Below are 17960 nucleotides of genomic sequence, written 5' to 3'. Positions count from 1 at the left end.
ACGAACCAACCAATCACGTCAGACCAACATAATTTCCTTTCTTGAAGTACCTGAAGTGGTCTATGAGCTAATGGCCACAGACCAAGCACTGGTTTGATGTAATTGAGAGGTCTTCATTTTGTTTTAGTGCTGTAATGTCTGAAAAGGCACGCAAGCAAACATACAAAAGCCACTGACAATAATTTTTCTTTACATCATAGTCTGAGGTCCATGCGTCATCCGTAATTAGATTAAACCACAATGGCGTTAAAAGAATAAATTACAGCCCAATTGTTGTTAGACCAATAAAATCAGTAGAAGAATATTGTAACCTGGTGAGGTAACAATCTTGTCAAATCCGAACTAACATTAGAAGTCCAGCATCTATAAATGCAGACATGGGCCGATGTGCTTCTGGGATTTGTAATCTAGGATTTAGGTGTTCTAGGATGTTAGGATTTGTAGTTCCAACTATTATACAGTTTTCAATTGTCCCAGCTTGTATCTCCATCCATCAATAAGGAGTGGTGTGGTTGGAGTGCAGGCTTAGACACTTTACTGGCCTTGGTGACTGGGGTGTTTTCCTCACAGGCCTAGTATTACACCAGCAGCACCTAGGTATGTCATAATCTGAGCTAATCCTATAATTTATATCTGTGCCATTGGCTGTCTTCAGCACTCTCCCACACACATCGAAAAAAAGAACCCATACACAAACACAATGAAACACACATGCAAACATCAAGATCATGACTCCTCCTGGGACACGCCTTCATGCCACCTTCTCAATTCAAATCTTAGATTCTAATTGTTCAACATGACCAGAACAACATTGTGTAAATAAGATAAAGACTAAACACCATCGGAAATAATATTAAAATAGGCAACACAATTCTTAATCCAACTGAGAAAGGAATTTATCTTTTGATAAAACAGAAATAGAGCACAAATCATATAAAAAAACAGACAAAATGCAGATGGATCTATTTAATGTGGAAATAAATGAACATGTTGAAAAGAGCTTTGCTGCCCTGGTTCATTGTTAACAGAGGATAATACATTATACTGAAGACATTTAAAAGACATGTTTAAGGAAAGGATCCATAGACATCTGCAGGTACCACTGAGAAGGTCTAGCCATTGTCTCCTCGTTTGGCGGTGGTACCAGGGGGTGGGGTAGCAGGTCCTGGGCTTGGGGCAGGGGTCGGGGCTGGGGCTGGGGCTGGGGCTGGGGCCGGGGCTGGGGCTGGGGCTGGGGCTGGGGCCGGTTGGGGCAGCAGCCCAGGAAAAAGAGGCCACAGAGGGAAGGGAAAGCGAAAATTCACCGGTATCGGGCGATACCAGCGAAATGTTGGGATTGGGTAGATGTTACGTCTCTACAATACAAGACAGATATGTTTAAAATATGTTGACATTAGTATTGCAAATAGATGATAGACCAGTAAAGTTATATTTTAAATAAATGTTCTTACCTCATCGCTGTCAGAGTAGCTTCTATGATAGTGACGACCACAGTTCTACAAAAAAGTATTGATACATTTATACTAAAGTCATTTGGTTTTACATTTTACATGCATCAGCCTCCTTAATTTGTATTCAAGTAAAGCTTTCACTAAACATTGATTTATATACTTTATGAATAATGTTATTATGTTACACTTACAGCTTCAGGGAAAATTCCAAAGATGAGAATGAACAGATAAACAAAGTTCATGATGAACTGAAAAAATATTCCAAAAAGATTTTATTAATACACAAAAATCACGTTTTTTTATGTTAATAGTTCATTAATAAAAAGGACAGTTCATAGATGGGAGCTCACTTACCATGAGGACTTGAATCTGGCAGGTTCGTCAGGGAAATTCCAAGTATGATTAAACAGGTAGTTCCTCATCTGTGTTCGCATCTAAACTTCCAACTCTCTTTTTCTCAGATGTCTCAAGCTAACCCTTGAATAATTAACAAACCAATTAGGATTAAAAAACAATTATTTCCTCACTAACATGACTCATTGTTAAAGACATTTGAAATGTTGAGACAGAAAGACAAAGAAGCAGAGACTCATTCACACAACACACATGCCCACACAAACACATGTACGCACACACACGCACGCAGGCACACACACACACACATCCTCAAAAAAACGTCCTTCAGCTACATGTACACACTAAATGATAAGAATTAAGCGTGCATATAAGATACACCTTAACATATCAAATACAAATATGTATAACTTATTAGATCTACCCTTACCTGTGGTAAAAACAACCAGCTCATTATTCATCCTTTTCTCAAAGGTCTTGCAAAAAGAATGTGGAAATGTTTTGAATATTTCAGAGACATATGTAGTTAAATATCAATGCATTTAGTCCAAGTAACCTAGCTAATTCTAGGTTTGGCACCTGCTTGCTTCAGGATGGGCTTCGAGGAGAACAACTTTCAAAACAACTGTGTTGTGTTTGTTACTGCACCAACTACACCCATGTTCTCATCATAAGGACTTAAAGACATGTTGGAATGGATTATTTCCACACCACTTTGGGTGTCCACCAGCAACCAACGTTGTTAACACGTCTTGTATACAAACAGCTGTTACTACTGTAGGAGTGATGTGGGTTCTACCCCACTCGGATCACTTTACTGATTATTGACTTACTGAAGGCATCACATATAGTGAATCTCAACATTTGATTCTTTTCATATGGTGTTCTGTTTCTCTCACTGACGCGTACACTACTTGCCACACACATAAACACACACTACCACACACACAATACTTTCTTTACTTGTTGTTACCCACACACAGCATGTATCACACCAAGAAGGTCCTATCAAACAGTGAAGTCATGAAGCCATATGTGCTATTTCCAATTGTCTTTATTGCATATTGTGTAAACCAACATCATCCCAGCAGACAGGTCATTGCATAGATTTACAGTCAGAAAAGACGTTGTTGGCTCCTGTCTGTGATTGATGCTCTAGCGTCCTGGAGCTGGGGCAGGAGCTGGGGCAGGAGCTGGGGCAGGGGCAGGGGCAGGGGCAGGAGCTGGGGCAGGGACAGGGACAGGGACAGGGGCAGGGGCAGGGGCAGGGGCAGGGGCAGGAGCCAGACCAAGTCTCTGGAGGAGCAAGAGGAAGTTGTAGAACTGTAAGAAATTCGGGTTGCCATTCCTGTCCTGCAAAGGACAAAAGGCAAGAAGAAAAGGCTGTCAGTAACATGCAGCCACAGTTTTCTGTGATCTCAGATGAACACTTTCAACAATTTTGGAGATTCATGCTATGGCACCATACATTGATAAAGATACTCTGATAAAGATATTCAGATGTTCTTAGTTTTTATGCACTCAGACTGGAGTTAGACTCACTTCATTGCTTGAAGATGAAGATGAAGAACGCTTCTCGATGACATGGTCAGGTTCAGCCTAAAAAAGACACGCTTTAATCATTTGTAGAGAAGTACAAATCCCTTTTACATGTGTACATTTGCCTCAGCCAACTGTCTGACTCCTACCAACGCTGAAGAGAGAAGCATCAAGCATCCAAGAAGAACTGCGAGCTTCATTCCAAATGTCTGCATCTAAAACACAAAATAGGAAATAATGATCATAATTAGCATCTTTAATCCACAGTCATTTGTAAGTGTTTAATTTGACCAGGAACGGAAATCCTGAACCTAAACACTCTTCTGTTTTACCTTGGTGTGTCTCAGGGTCTCTGTGAGTATCTTGAATAAAAGTCTTCTTGTTGTCTCTTGTGTATGAGCTGATGGAAAGAACACCCGGCACAATATATACAACCTTTCAGCCAATCACTGCTCTCGTTAATTAAGCTTCCCAAATGTGTGGCAAGGAAGGGTGTTGTACTGTTTGTTGTCTGGGTTGGACATGCTAGATTGGCATTGCCAAACAGGCATGCTCATTAGGTTTGGATACCATAATCCCACAACATGGGCCATATATGGGTTTTGTCTTCATGAACTGTACAGCGTTTTGGATATGTGTGCTAGATAACATTTCTTCACAATGTGACAGGTCAACCATCTAAGACTTTCCTCATTATTTACCTTAAACATGTTATAAATACTATATCTATACAGATAAGCATTAAGAGATGTTATGATTGCTGAGGTGGGGTAGTGTGAGCTATTGAGGACTAGGGATGTGCATGACCATATTTAGGCAAATCCTGCCGTCTCTGCTCTTATTGTTGGGATCTCAGCATGAATCACTTCCTCAAGTTTTCATCAGGCTTTGAAGTCCGCTTAGACTTTGACAGAGGCTGCGATGTAGAAACTGGTTTCTCTTTGTGTGTTCGGGCAGAAGTGAGTAACTAGCCAAGCTTGCACGTGACTACACTGCATTTACCAGATAACATTCTGCTAAACTAACTGAGACTAGTGATACCCACCACCTATATTCACGCACCTACAATTTTGTTCCTACAATTTTGTACATTTTGACAAGTAACACACACATAACCACCCACAGTAGTTTTACAATGAATAGGGTACCAGCAGGTCCAGCACAGATACAACATTTAACATTGACCCAACTTGCTGTTCCTGTGCCTGTACCAAGTGTTGTTCTGAAAACAATAATTTAACCATTAGCAATATAGACTTCTACACAGCTAGCAATGACAAGTTGAAGTATTTTATTCATCAAATACAGAGTGGCAGTGTTATCTAGACAAATAAATGCTTGAGATGAAGCTGCATTTAGTAATGCAGTTGGTGGCGCAAACATCATTCACATTATGGATGTCATGTCTAAATGGCTAGTGCAGAGTAGCCTAATTGTCTGGAGGTAAAAGCTGTCTGTGTTTGTATGAGCACTGATGCTTATGAACCATCAGTCAGACATTAATTGGAAAGGTTTGTGGACTGGCTGCAGTGATTTTGTGGGTTTTCTCTCTGGCATTGCAAGTGGTAGGTGTCTAATTGGATGGGAAGCCCATAGCCAATGATGTCCTCGGCCTCTCTGCAGAGCCTTACTTTTGAAACTTTGTTCTATTTGACCTGTTATAGTCAATGAAAACAGGCTAAACTTGTCAGCTTAACAGAACACACCTGATAAACAAATCTGAAGTAATGCCAGTGACTCTTACTCTCAGAAGCACTGACAACACAGCAAAACAAAACAACTTCAGAAAGTATTTTGTTTTCATTGTTTGATTTATTGAAGACTAATTCAAGAGCATTTATTTACAGCCAGGATTTAAAAAGTCAAAGAATTTGCTGCACAATCTTCTGGTGAAGTCCATCTTACTTCCCAGCAGGAGCGGGAGCAGGGGCTGGGGCTGGGGCAGGGGCTGGGGCAGGGGCAGCGGCTGGAGCAGCGGCTGGGGCAGCTGCAGGAGTGGCCAGACTGGCCAGCAGGAAGGGTAGGAGAGTCAGGAGGGCATTGTTGTTGTTCTGAGTGGGCTGAGGCTGGGCAAATGGGAAGAATGGGAACTGAGGCTGGGGGTAGACTGGGAACTGAGGCTGGAACTGGTAGGGATTGAACCCTCGAAAACCTTGATACATCTGAAACACATAAAGAGAGAGAGGGAGGGGGAGAAAGAGAGAGAGAGACAGGGAGAGGGAGAGAGAGAGAGAGAGTAGTGAAGCGCAGGCTCATATGACTTGTATCGTATGTGTATGTAACATCAATGACGAGGATTCTTGATAAACACTAACCTCATCACTTGAAGAGCGTTCCTCTCTATCATGGACCTCCTTGGATACCTTCAAAAAGAAGCAATTCAACAATTATACACATACAATTATTTAAACAGGGCAAGCATATCACATATCACACAACCTCTGTCCGTCTCCGTCGCATCAACTGTTTTACGAAACAGAGAGCTTACCGGAAGGGAGGAACACAGTCCAATGGAGCACACAACCAGGAACAACAGTTTCATGACTCTCTTGAATCCTTTTGAAGAAAACAAAGAAATTACAGCCTGACAATGACACTAAACTGACACGGGTGCCCTTGATGTCGCCTCATGTATAATATACATACCTGTTGAAGAGTAGATGCAAAAATGTGTAATTGTATTGGAGCAAGCAAAATGTGGTAGTGAGTTCTGAAGCTCCAGTGAGGGCTTTATAAAGACCGCCACCCTACATAAACAACCAATCAGCTCCCAAAGCTGTTATGGTCATTTGTCCCCCCCCAAAAAAAAACAAGGCAAAAAAAATGATGTGATGACATTGAGTTTTGAATGGTTTATTCCCAAAACCTGTAAATCTACAGTCCTCCCACAAAGCCTTGTGTCTCATCAGATGTTAAGAAACCTGTAGATCTAGTCAAGGCATTTTGAAAGGGTCAGTGATTCGTACATACATCTTGCATTTTGAAAAGACTTGTGTTCTTACATGGGCTACTAAGCAGACTGTATTCAAGCACAACATTCCATGCTTACAGATTTAGCTTTTAGTTGTTCCATGAATTTGTTTTCCTTTCTCATACGATTTTCTTAAATGGCATCAGTCTTTTCGGTGAGAAAACTGAACAATACTCAGTATTTAGAATTTACTGCATTTTAATTTATTCTGTTCCCAAATTGACTTTGCAAGGAATTCAATATGATGATACACAATTCATATTCATATCAGGATCATGGACTGAGACTATCAAATCAAATCAACCAAACACGTCCTTATTGACCCACAGGGGCAGGTGTTGAGGCTGGGGCAGGAGTTGAGGCTGGGGCAGGAGTTGAGGCTGAGGCTGGGGCAGGAGTTGAGGCTGGGGCTGGGGCAGAAGTTGAGGCTGGGGCAGGAGCTGAGGCTGGGGCTGGGGCAGGAGTTGAGGCTGGGGCTGGAGCAGGAGTTGAGGCTGGGGCTGGAGCAGGTGTTGACGCTGGCACAGGTGGGGCAGGTGGTGTGAGGAAGCTAAGGATCAGTTGAAGCAACTGCTCTTTTGTCAGCTGAGGCGGCAAATTGAAACCAGCCTGTATAAATAAAAAGAGAGTTTAATTCTCATAATTAGGAGTTGGGTTCACTTGAGCATAACTAGTGCCTAATTAAGGCAAGCAAACCTCATCAGAGTTGGAGTTAGAGTGAGAATGAGAGTCAGAGTCAGAGCGAGCCACTCGTTGGTGCTTCACCTCCGCCTGGAAAAACAGACAACACTGTCAACTCACGAAATGCAAAAGACTGACAAGTAGAAGAAAATGTTCTTGACATTGTCAAACTCACAGGCAGAGTCAGTGCCAGCCCCAGAAGACATGACAGAATAGCTGCAGTCTTCATCATTGTACTGGAGGTGAGTCATGTAGAGAACACAGAAACAGTTAAACCATACTCCACATCTTAGGTTGACCATATTAGATCAGTACTGTGAACATCCTAAACAGACACACATACAAATGCAAGTACATATATGATAAATTACCTTCAAATCTCACAAATCTTGACAAATGTTCAGGTTTAAAGATGAGAGAAAACAATGGATGTAGATCCATCTTGTGGGTTCTTTTAAAGAGCTTCACCGATGTCATCATATGTCACACCAGATAAGAAGGTTGTGAAAACAAAGCCCCATATGCTGAAATAAGAGAGGAGTGGTAATGCAGGATTAAAATTGATGTCAGTTTCATTGTGATTTAGGACCGGGCAGTTTATTCTAATCATGTTGTTTTGGAAACATAAACCCACTTAATCTGATAATCAAGTGCTAAAAACAATGATTGTCTATTTCCGGTGTCTCCTTCATCCTGTTATTCCAGCTCTGTCACGTATTGAAACATGTTTTCAGACAAGATACAGATTGTGTAAAGTCATCCACATGCCTTCATGTTTGAAAATGTAAAAACATTATGAGCCTATGACATCTACAAAAAGTTAGTTTTGTAGATGTCATTTTTGTATTTCTTTCCTGTGTCACATATTTTCATGGCAAAGCCAATCCCTTTGTTTGGACTAGCAATTGAATTCTGAGCTTCAGGTCAGTTAAAATCCTATTCTATGGAAACACTATGTGAAATTGTAGACATCATTGCACACGTACATCCCACAGGAGTATTCCAAAACGATGGGGATTTCACAACACTTGCTTTCAAATAAAAGTTCCCACACACAACCAGGAGTACAGAGACATTGTCAGACACAGGTAGAAGCAGCACAATGACACTTGATTTCTTGCAACAACAAAAAAAAGAATATTTGTGAAGAAAGTGTTTAAACATTTTAATTGTGTCTTTTAAAGGTTAATCTGGTGTGATGGCCAAACTTTTTGTTGTGGCTTTATTCTTCTCAGCAGTAGCTGCACAAGTGAGTACACATTCTACATATTCCCAAACTGTAAAATATGTGTTTGGTAAATAATTGTTGGATTCATTTAGATGCTTGATGATGTAAAACATTTGTGATTGTATCAATCTTCCTCAGCCTGATCCATGGAGGCGGTGGCAGCAAGGAAGCCCTCCATTATCCCCCTTTGGTGGGCCTCCTGAAAACAGTAACATGCCCCCAAAGAGGGTAAGTTTTCGATTATTGTAAATTAAGAATTCAAAACATTAGACAGAAATTATTATCATCCGTTCACTCATCAATTATGCTTGATTAAAAATAAATGTCACTGTAACAAGTGTTCTGTACAGCCCAATGACAGAGGAGGAGCTCGACCACAATTTTGGGGTCAACCAATGGGTGGAGGGAAAGAAAGCCAAAAACCAATGGGCGCAGGACCTTTGTGGCCATGGTGGAATGTGAGGAAACCTGGCAATCCAACATGGGTAAGAATTTCCCTCTCTGTGGCCATGACAAAATATCTGCAATAACATATTCCCGATTTTAACTGATGTCACTGATGTAACTGATGTAACTGATGTCAATGATGTCACTGATGTCACTGATGTCATGTAGCCTAAAGAGACACCCCCCTGGCTCCCAGAGGGGCCCACAGCAGGACCAGGGAATGGAGCCGCCCAGCCGCCCAGCAGACCACAGCCTGGAGGACCCCCTATAATCCCTGAAAGGGGGGACAGACTGGTAGGTGACAACTCCTCACTACCAACCTTAGGTCATTGTAGTCTAGATAGTCTTTTAACATCTATAACTGTACAGTAGAGATGGTCATATGGAATAGATATACTATCTTTAAATCTTGTTTGGGATGTAGAAAGATGATTGGGTTCCATGGTGGGAGCAGGGAACTATGGGAGATCTTGCATCACCACCCAGCCTTCCACCTCTGTTTGTAAGTACAGCAACACAAACAACCTTTCCTAACACACACAAACTTCATTTAGTTAACATGCAATAATACATCATGTATGCAGGGACCTGGTTTTGGGTACAAGTCTGAGGGCGCGAGGGCCTACCCTGGCCAGGAGCCCCAGCGTGGGCCGCGAGGCCGACCTGGGAAGCCTGGAGGACCCAGGGGTGGAGCACGACGGCCAAACACACGGGACAGAAACAGAAGGGTAATACACAGCAACAATGCTCCTCGACTACACACTAGACTGATAGAAAAGACGTCAAATAAATGGAACGTGGATTGTGTTTGTAGCCTGGACCGATGCTTCCATACCCTGGAGCTGGCAACATCCTTATTGGAGGGAAGCCCCTGATGCCTGAGATTGTTGTAGGCTGCTCGGACACTCACACATTCACGTTCTGTACATTGTAACATTAAAGAGGAATGACTGTGGATTTAAGTCTCTTTATTATGTTTTTCTTTGTTCAGGGCAATAGGGAGTTCTTCCCTTTCCTGAAGGTAAAGTACAACGTTTGTCATTTTTCCAACATCAAACACAGCTTACTGAAATGTGATATTTTAATGATGTCAGGTTTGATTGACAGTCAAATTTTTGTTTCTTGTTTCATCAGGCGGATAATGTGACTTTCCAGGTAAGAGCAACATTTTAAGTTCCTTTAAGTTTGTTCCTGTAAATTGTCTGTATGCTAAATTAATCAATAACTCAAACATTTTTTTTCACAGAATGTGTCTGACCTTCCCCTGAAAGAGGTTAGTGATGAATTGCCTCCTGGTTATGACTAGTCTGTTCATCTCAAAACCAAACAGTTCATGGACGTGTAAATAATTCCTTTTTTTTAGGGGGAAAATCTTTTCCTGCTGCCAGTGGTAAGCATTTGATGCATATAGTAAAGATGTATGCATCATAAGGGCTCTTGGGGACTGTTGCATTCAGTAGAAGGACCCACATTAAAGGTGGAGCAAAGACACTTTCCTTTACTTTTCTAACATATCTTGTCTTTTCCTATCAGGACACAAGACCACCTCCACCAATGGTATGAGTCAGTTTTCTTACAGTAAACAGACCCTTTGTATGGCTTCATCAGTGGCAATAAAATATAACATAACAGTAATGAAGCATAAGGAATCAAACTAATATTGGAACCATAATGTGTCTTTGATATGTCTCACAGGTTGATCCCAACGCACCTCAGAGTCAATTGGTATGATCATAAGTTTCTCTAACTGGGAAATAGATTTCTCTTTTGAGGATAATTAATGTATGTTTATATTTTTCTCTGGTGATAGTTTGGAAATCCTTCCTATAATCTTCAGGTAAGTCATTACAATTTTTGTCATGATTTGTTTCATGATTTTAGTATATATTACTGGTTGAATTACTAAGAATTTGTCTTCATATTTTGTTTCAGCCCTATCTGAAGCTCATTTACAATCCCACCGCAACGGTAATGAATTGAAAACTTCAGAATACATTTGAATTAATTAATTAATTAATTAATATATCAATCAGTAAGTAATTCAACTGTAATCAACCCTTTCTTTTGGTCTTTTAAAGCGTAAAATTTCTTTTGAATATGGATTAACAACACTGGTGAGTAACTTCAGTCAAATTCTTAAAATACACGCCATAACCTGTAGTAATAATGATAATTAATAATATTAAATATACTTGGTGACACGTTTACTTCATGGTGAAAATCTGTTTCTTTTGCATGGCTCTTTGTCTGAAGCTTCCGTTTGGTAAGTCTTGGTTGATATTCTTATTCTAAGAATACTAAACTGAGCGTGATGTTAATAACCTATTGTAATGACTGGTTCCCCAACAGGCTAAGATAAGACATGAGCCAACAGAAACCCAGAATGGAAGATGGAAGCTATCGTTCTGAAGACCATCGTTCATCACTTTCATTTGTTATCTAATAAATGATATATCTAACTATCATACTGGCAAACCACAAACTCAATTTGAAGCCTTTAGGCTTTTGGTTTGATTTCTTTTTCTATCTTTCTTGTGTAGCAATCTTTTTTATACTTCATCATATATTACCTGTATATCATATTGTACATTCATATAAGTAATGATGAAGTAAAACACAGTAACTTTCTTTCATTAAAATGGAATTCATGCAAAATAATACTATGTATTGAAATTCAAGAGGTTTGACACAAGCATGCACGTTGCATGAGTGGTTTTATTTGACAATGTATTATACTGTTGCTCAAAATTGTCCTGATCAATCAATGACAGTGATGCAAAGGTTATGCTGGAAATGAAAAACAAAAACAAATATCAAGTTATCAGTTGAAATATGACCATTAATATGATGTTAGGACAAACCTAGATTGAGGTTATCATATATTGATCCTTGGTAAAAACATGTTACAGCGTCAGTTTACCTTGATGGCTCTTGATGCCCACGTGGTCTAGGGCTCAAATATGAAGGGGAAGTTAGGACGGCCCTAGAAACATATTCAGCACAAACGATCAAGGTACTACATTGGAACAATGATGCAACTTTTAAGCACAGTGCAACTTTATGCAAAGTATTTTATTGTTTTGGGTTAAAGGTCAGGGGTCAGGGGTCACACCTCATCAATGCCTGGGTCAGCTGTGTCTCCACGGTGATCAGGGGGCAGGGGGGAGGACTCTGTTGGTCTGTCCTTGGGCCATATCTAATGACGACAACACAAACTCAACATTGTCCCAGAAAACCTCTCTCTCTATTTAGAAGCAGTTAGAATGTTTTATGATGGCATCCTCACCATTTCTCCCTGCCCCGGTGGTTTGATTGCTTGCTGTCGTCATAAGAAAAAGACCAGACAAGCAGAATGACAAACTTCCTCGATTAGCTCTAAACTGTCCATGATCCGAGTACCACAGATTGAGGTGCACGGAAAATGACAGAGACAGGAAATGCTCAAGTCAATGAAACTTCATCCTCACCTGCAGGGGGAGCTGTGGGTTCTGGGTGGTCTTCTCCGGGTTCTGCTGGCCCTGACCGTTGTTGATGGTTGGTTGCATGACCGATGGAGAGTTCCTCATCTGAGGGTAACCGTAGGGTGTGTATTGGTAGTAGGGGTAGCCCTGTGGAGAGCTGAGAGTTAGATTACCATCTGAATGGAGAATGAAAATGCATTAAGTATGGACTGAATACTAAATATATTAGAGTTACCAAAATTTTACATGGTAAGTATTGGACTTTTGCTCATTACTACATTATTCAAAATGTGTTGGTTCTGTCAGTGTTGTATACAGTGCGCTCTGGATCTCAGGAAACTAACTGATGCTACATCACCAGCAAACAGGGATCCTGATGAAGATGGAGGTAGAGTAGGATTCTACCAACCTGAACTCTGGGTGGCTGAGGGTAGGCAAAGGATGGGTAATACTGGGGAACCATCTGCTGAATACAAGGAAAGAAAGATTAGCTTAAACTGAAACATATATTTGAAATGGCATGATACTTCATTAATATTGAAGGTTAGCAGGTAGCAAAGCTAACGCAACCTTATCTTTACCACCTGAGTGTCAAAGTGTACAGTCTTTGATGTTGCAGACCTGTTGTGTGTTGTGTGTCTGGTGGGGGCTGTTTGGGTCCTGGGGAGTCCCGGGCTGCGGTTCCTGCTGGGCATTTGGGAATATTTGGGGAGTAAGCTGGTTCCCCTGGGCAGGGAACAACATCTGGGGGCCCATCGGCCCGAAGGGGCCTGTCAGCTGGGGATTGAGGTTCACCAACTGGGGGGTACGAGCCAACTCTGCCTGCTGCTGGAGCACGTACTGGGGCAGGAAGGGAGAGGCCTGGGGAAGTGAGGGTGAAGGTCAGGGGAGTTTCAGGTGAGAGATACCCAAAGTCAAATGCATTCATAACATGTTAGTCTTCATGTCAAATAGATAAGTAGCAGTGTGTCAGTGACACTGACTGTTATTGATCTAGTGTATTTTCAAACATTTTTTTGCATTGTGATTGGAATACAAAAAAGATCCTCTCAGTACTTGTACTTGTGTTTGACCGAAGCCCAGGTTGGTCAGTGTTAGCCCGTTCAGCCGCAAAATCTGAAAACCAGAAAAACGCTTTAATCATGACTGACACAGTATCGATGTGGGAATCAGAAGAATTGTTTTTGCAGTAAATCTGTAATCTGAATATGTACTGTACCTCATTACTGTTACTTGCAAGGATTCCAATTTGCACCTTTAAAAGCAAAAATGTTCACACTTTTATCTTTAGCATTTACAATGACCTTCTCCACGTCTCCAACGTGAAGTAAACAGACAGTGTGTCTTTGCAGAGATATTATGGAATCACTTACAGGAAGGGAAAAACTCAAAGAAAAAAGGCAGACCAACACAGCAGCCAACTGAAACTCCATGGTCCTGAAGTAGAAAGCAGAGTTGTTTCAAGGCCTTTCAATACAAAAACATTAAACATTTTGTCAATATCAACTTTGTCATGTTCGAAATGTTCACTTTACCTTTTTCAAGTGTTTTCCAGTCTTTCCACTTTCCTCCTTTCATTGCACCTCTCTCCTTTTATACCCTCCCTGCATCAACAAGCTGAGCCATGGTGAACCAGACACAAGCTGCCACCATGACGCAGGGCCACTTAAAGACAACCACATTAGACTCAGACAGTCACGGTGCAGAAACACTGTGTCATTATGGACATGGTGTCATCCCTGATCTCCAGACTGGACATTGTCTAACACAGTGTCATGTCTTGAAAAATGTTGAAAGATCAATGAATGATCGACAAGTTTAACATTAAAAATACGGTTTTGCTGTTGTTGGCTGTAGGTTTTTTGAGATCATATTAATAACAGTAATTTAAAATGGTTGTGTTTGGTTTGTAAATATGTGCAAAATATAGTAAATGTTGGTAATAAGTTATTTTACATATTATATTAATATTGTCAAATAAACCATTTAAAAACTGTAACAACATGTAGTAGTCTACATCTGTAGTATTATTGTCCAAGTACATTCTGAAGCATTTAGCAAAATGCTTCATTACACCACTGGAGGGGGATAAATGACCAGATTAAAAGTCTGTTTCAATCTAAGATTGGGGCTGTCACAAGCCTTTACAGTACAAAAATGACATTACAACAAACTGAATTAGGCTGATAGTCATTTATTGAATTATGAAGAACCATAAGAAGATTGTCAAACTTCACTGTAGGCACTAATTTAATAAGCAGACAAAACAGTTGTAAAGACAGATTAGAAAACAGATATAATAATGACTGTGAAAACTGTGAAACAATATTCTATCCCTTCAAATTGTGTAAGACCTGCACCATTAACAAAGACATGTTGTTAGTCTTAGTATATGATTCCTCAGGTTGTCTGTCAAGTTTAAACGTGATCGTGGTCTTTACAGACAGCTGAGACAGCTGCTCTCTCAGCAGGGGCTGAAGTGGGAGCCTGGTTCTGGGTCTGGGCCTGGGCCCGGGCCTGGGTCTGGGTCTGGGCCTGGGCCTGGGCCTGGGCCTGGGCCTGGGTCTGGGCCTGGGTCTGGGTCTGGGTCTGGGCCTGGGTCTGGGCCTGGGAAGCAGGGAGAGATGGTTGAAGGTCCAATATGATATTTTTATCTGATACAATACATTTCCTCCATCGGTTGGTTAACCGTGAGTGTTACCTGGGAATCAGGATTGGTCTCAGAGGCCTGAGCCTTTCTCATGAGGAAACGCTGAAATGTGACAATAGCGATTATTAGTGTGATTTTCACACAGACACAATACTGTGTGAGCAAGCAGACCCAGTCACACACACAGCTAGTAGGTACCTTGAATCTTCTGACAGGGTCAGACTGTGGAGGACCTTGTTGCTGCATGCCATTCCCAGCATTTCCTGGTCCTCCCTAGTCAGCAAGTAGAGACATATGCACAATGTCAATTTCATCACAATAAATACATTACTGCCAGTAATTATGTGGATTTGAACAAAGTCTGTGCTGATATCTCTACTGGCATTAGTGATTATTTACATGAGGCACACTACAGTGTGAATACTGGTGAGTACTAGTTTTACAATACAAACAGATATTAGTATTGTAAAATGGACTTTACCATGACTTGCTGTTGTGGGGGCATCATTCCTGCCATCTGAGGGAAGCCTGGGTAAGGCAGCTACCAGTAGCAAAGAGACACATGACAACGTCAAATTACAACACTAACATTAACGCCACCAAAATATGCAAAAGATTCCAAATTTATATTCTGAATTGAAATACAGTAATTATTAGTAATTCTTCATTTGTACCCCGTTTGCTGGCAGGCCTGGATACTGGTATTGCCCAGGGAACTGCTGAGGCTGCAGACCAGCATTGGGGAGACCGAAGGGCCCGGCAGGGAAGGCTTGGGGTTGCAGAAACCCAAACCCAGGGCCCATCTGGATGGAGAGAGGAGGGTGGGAAGAAACAGGTGGATCATTGACACTTCTCTTTTGTTTAAAGAAAAAGAATACCTGCTTCTGAAGTATCAAAATCCGAGATTAAATAAGGTAGCTAGTTTGACCAAATTCATGAAGCACAAAGTTTCATATGAACCTGGATGAGAGAACCTCTGAAGGGGTGAGTATTGGGACTGACCTGGCCAAACTGGGGCTGTCCAAGAAAGCCAGCCCCTCCAAGGAGAGCAGGGTTCACCCCCCCTACCACCAGCCCAGGGTTCACCCCTGCCAGAACCCCTCCATTAACACCAGCCAGAAGACGTAGTTTCTGAACAGTAGAGAGAATCAAAGTCAGGGATCCTGTTTTTTAGTTTTCTGCATGACGATAAGCAATATTCAATTATGTTTCTTACCTTGCCTTCGTTGACCTAATGAGGGGATGAAGAGGAGACAAAAAGTAATTTACGATGTGCAATTTGTCATTTTTTTGTTTGTTTTACTTTGATGTCTGACCATCTACTGTTTCAGGTCGACTCACCTGGAAGAAGGCAGCTATGAAGACGGCCAGGAGGGTAAGCTTCATTTTGGTCACGGCTGAAAAATTGAACAACTATTTACGAACACACAGAATGGGCAAAAGAACTACAAAGGGACAATAGCTCATACACCTTACAGTTTTAGATTATAAATGAGCCTGCTGGATGTGATTAATTGATGAACACAGACCTTTGATGTAGATATCGGTTCTTCTCAAGATATCTGCTTTGCCAGGTTTTCCGTCGCCCAGTAATATGAACACTGAGCATACTGCTGCTTTTTATTGGCGTTAGACCTCACACAGTGGCCAATTAGAAATTAGTAAACAGTCATAATTACTCATATTTGTCACCTGCAAGTCAGAATTACAAAAGTGACCATGTTGTTACCATCTGACAAAAGCGTTTAAACACTCAATAATGGTCGAAAGCTTGTGGTTTCGCCTTGAATGACTTCAACACTGCAATGGAGAAATTTGCCATTGTTCCGGACATGCTGAAAGACAACAGCCGGACAATGACCAGTCAAAAACAGATGTTGTGAGTCAGGTGAAAAACCAGCTGTCTTAGTAGATTGTGAAACCTCTTAAGGTAAAGTGGTAACCTGTTGTGGTATAAGGAAAGATGAGACAGTAACAGGGACTTTAAGTGGCCAGCCACAGACAAGCAGACTATGAGAGACTGGATGGAGTCCTCCAGATAATCTGAGTTTGACTTTAATTGAACTCCATAGATTCATGAATAATAGACTGGTCTTGTAAAAAAGATCATCCCATTGAACTCCTAGCAGAGGTTCCCCTCTCTTCTGCTGCTGTGTTTGAGGTGTGTCAGGGCTGTCAGCTGCCTGATTGCCACAACATCCTGCAGCTGGTGGGCTGCAGCCACAGGGAAATGAGATGTGGAGTGTTTTGGTAGTCTGTTTCAGGATTGCATAGGGTGTACATTATGTGGGGACAAGGCAGAGAGAGAGAGACAGACAGAGAAAGAGAAAGAGAGAGACAGAGAGAGATAGAGAGAGAGACATAGAGACAGAGAGAGATCAAAACAGAGATGGAGACAGAGAAAGCTAGGGTTGTTTTCATCTCTATTTGATGGTTACACCACACTGGACATGCAGCACAACCTATTGACGCATAATGATGATAAACAAAAACATAAATAACCCATTGGTTACAACTTGCACTTGCACAGAAGCCGCCCCCTCCCCAAAGCAATAAGCTTCCATCTTTCCAACCAGCTTACAATAGAAAACTCAATGTGTAACATTGCCATGACCAGCCCCAGTAACACTGCCTGAGCATCAAGTAACCTGAGAGCCATGGTCTCCTCCTCTCCAGGGAGGGAGGGAGGGAGGGAGAGAGGGAGGGAGGGAGGGAGGGAGGGAGGGAGGGAGGGAGGGAGGGAGGGAGGGAGGGAGGGAGGGAGGGAGGGAGGGAGGGAGGGAGGGAGGGAGGGAGGGAGGGAGGGAGGGAGGGAGGGAGGGAGGGAGGGAGGGAGGGAGGGAGGGAGGGAGGGAGGGAGGGAGGGAGGGAGACGTATTCGATCCCAGAGAGAGATCCCAGAGAGAGAGAGACCAGAACACTGTCTTTTTCCACTGGATGTTATCTGGGCCATGACTCTGCTCTAGTGGTCGGATGCATATGGTGCAATGCAACGATTAGATCGTGTGGGGTTGGTGTGTTCCAGGTAACTAGCACCTGTGGTGGTCTGGGGGTTTACCTTGATTATAGACTGTCATGCAGCCTGTTTAATTGTACACTGTGACTTGAGATTGAGATTGAGATTCATCATGGTTTTGAGACATCAGCAAAGATTAAGATGATGTTTTTGAGAGTTTTC

General features: G+C 41.8%; 4 protein-coding genes across 4 annotated transcripts; all 4 read right to left on the bottom strand.

Moving 5' to 3' along the window:
* Nucleotides 1-1112: 1112 nt before the first annotated feature.
* Nucleotides 1113-7437, bottom strand: LOC146236423 (uncharacterized). The gene is made up of 5 exons (XM_084687012.1): nt 7365-7437; nt 7172-7242; nt 7012-7086; nt 6639-6924; nt 1113-1237 (listed from the first exon to the last, which is right to left on the bottom strand). Exons 1-5 carry the CDS (start codon nt 7435-7437, stop codon nt 1113-1115), a joined length of 630 nt encoding a protein of 209 aa, XP_084543138.1.
* On the bottom strand, nt 2961-3559 carry LOC146236424 (uncharacterized). Its single transcript, XM_084686541.1, has 3 exons — nt 3494-3559; nt 3348-3404; nt 2961-3158 (listed from the first exon to the last, which is right to left on the bottom strand). The coding sequence occupies exons 1-3, from the start codon at nt 3557-3559 to the stop codon at nt 2961-2963; spliced, it is 321 nt and encodes a 106-aa protein (XP_084542667.1).
* Nucleotides 7438-11618: 4181 nt separating the features above from the next.
* On the bottom strand, nt 11619-13565 carry odam (odontogenic, ameloblast associated). Its single transcript, XM_084687947.1, has 9 exons — nt 13506-13565; nt 13352-13387; nt 13189-13248; nt 12754-12993; nt 12542-12598; nt 12139-12279; nt 11958-11990; nt 11784-11867; nt 11619-11654 (listed from the first exon to the last, which is right to left on the bottom strand). The coding sequence occupies exons 1-9, from the start codon at nt 13563-13565 to the stop codon at nt 11619-11621; spliced, it is 747 nt and encodes a 248-aa protein (XP_084544073.1).
* Nucleotides 13566-14550: 985 nt separating this feature from the next.
* scpp9 (secretory calcium-binding phosphoprotein 9) lies at nt 14551-16168 on the bottom strand. Its single transcript, XM_084686425.1, has 8 exons — nt 16124-16168; nt 15999-16013; nt 15785-15913; nt 15457-15585; nt 15264-15323; nt 14981-15055; nt 14834-14884; nt 14551-14631 (listed from the first exon to the last, which is right to left on the bottom strand). Exons 1-8 carry the CDS (start codon nt 16166-16168, stop codon nt 14551-14553), a joined length of 585 nt encoding a protein of 194 aa, XP_084542551.1.
* Between the last annotated feature and the right edge of the window lie 1792 nt (nt 16169-17960).

Source organism: Hypomesus nipponensis, chromosome 22 (assembly GCF_054491055.1).
Source record: "Hypomesus nipponensis isolate SF chromosome 22, ASM5449105v1, whole genome shotgun sequence".
Taxonomy (NCBI): Eukaryota; Metazoa; Chordata; class Actinopteri; order Osmeriformes; family Osmeridae; genus Hypomesus; species Hypomesus nipponensis.
This window is presented reverse-complemented; position numbering and strand designations above follow the sequence as displayed.

Bases quoted from the DNA above. Each gene is read 5' to 3' on its own strand.
- LOC146236424 (XM_084686541.1), bottom strand. From the start codon at position 3,559: ATGCAGACATTTGGAATGAAGCTCGCAGTTCTTCTTGGATGCTTGATG. The intron at 3,405-3,493 runs GTAGGAGTCAGA...TGTCTTTTTTAG, and splicing joins TGCTTCTCTCTTCAGCGTTG to GCTGAACCTGACCATGTCAT. The intron at 3,159-3,347 runs GTGAGTCTAACT...TGTCCTTTGCAG, and splicing joins CTTCATCTTCAAGCAATGAA to GACAGGAATGGCAACCCGAA.
- LOC146236423 (XM_084687012.1), bottom strand. From the start codon at position 7,437: ATGGATCTACATCCATTGTTTTCTCTCATCTTTAAACCTGAACATTTG. The intron at 7,243-7,364 runs ATTTATCATATA...TCTCTACATGAC, and splicing joins ATTTGTGAGATTTGAAGGTA to TCACCTCCAGTACAATGATG. The intron at 7,087-7,171 runs GTGAGTTTGACA...CTGTTTTTCCAG, and splicing joins GGCTGGCACTGACTCTGCCT to GCGGAGGTGAAGCACCAACG.
- odam (XM_084687947.1), bottom strand. From the start codon at position 13,565: ATGGAGTTTCAGTTGGCTGCTGTGTTGGTCTGCCTTTTTTCTTTGAGT. The intron at 12,280-12,541 runs GTTGGTAGAATC...AGCTCTCCACAG, and splicing joins CTCAGCCACCCAGAGTTCAG to GGCTACCCCTACTACCAATA. The intron at 11,655-11,783 runs GTGTGACCCCTG...ATATGTTTCTAG, and splicing joins CTGACCCAGGCATTGATGAG to GGCCGTCCTAACTTCCCCTT.
- scpp9 (XM_084686425.1), bottom strand. From the start codon at position 16,168: ATGAAGCTTACCCTCCTGGCCGTCTTCATAGCTGCCTTCTTCCAG. The intron at 15,056-15,263 runs GTAAAGTCCATT...CTTGCTGACTAG, and splicing joins CCCCACAACAGCAAGTCATG to GGAGGACCAGGAAATGCTGG. The intron at 14,885-14,980 runs GTACCTACTAGC...GTCACATTTCAG, and splicing joins ACCCTGTCAGAAGATTCAAG to CGTTTCCTCATGAGAAAGGC.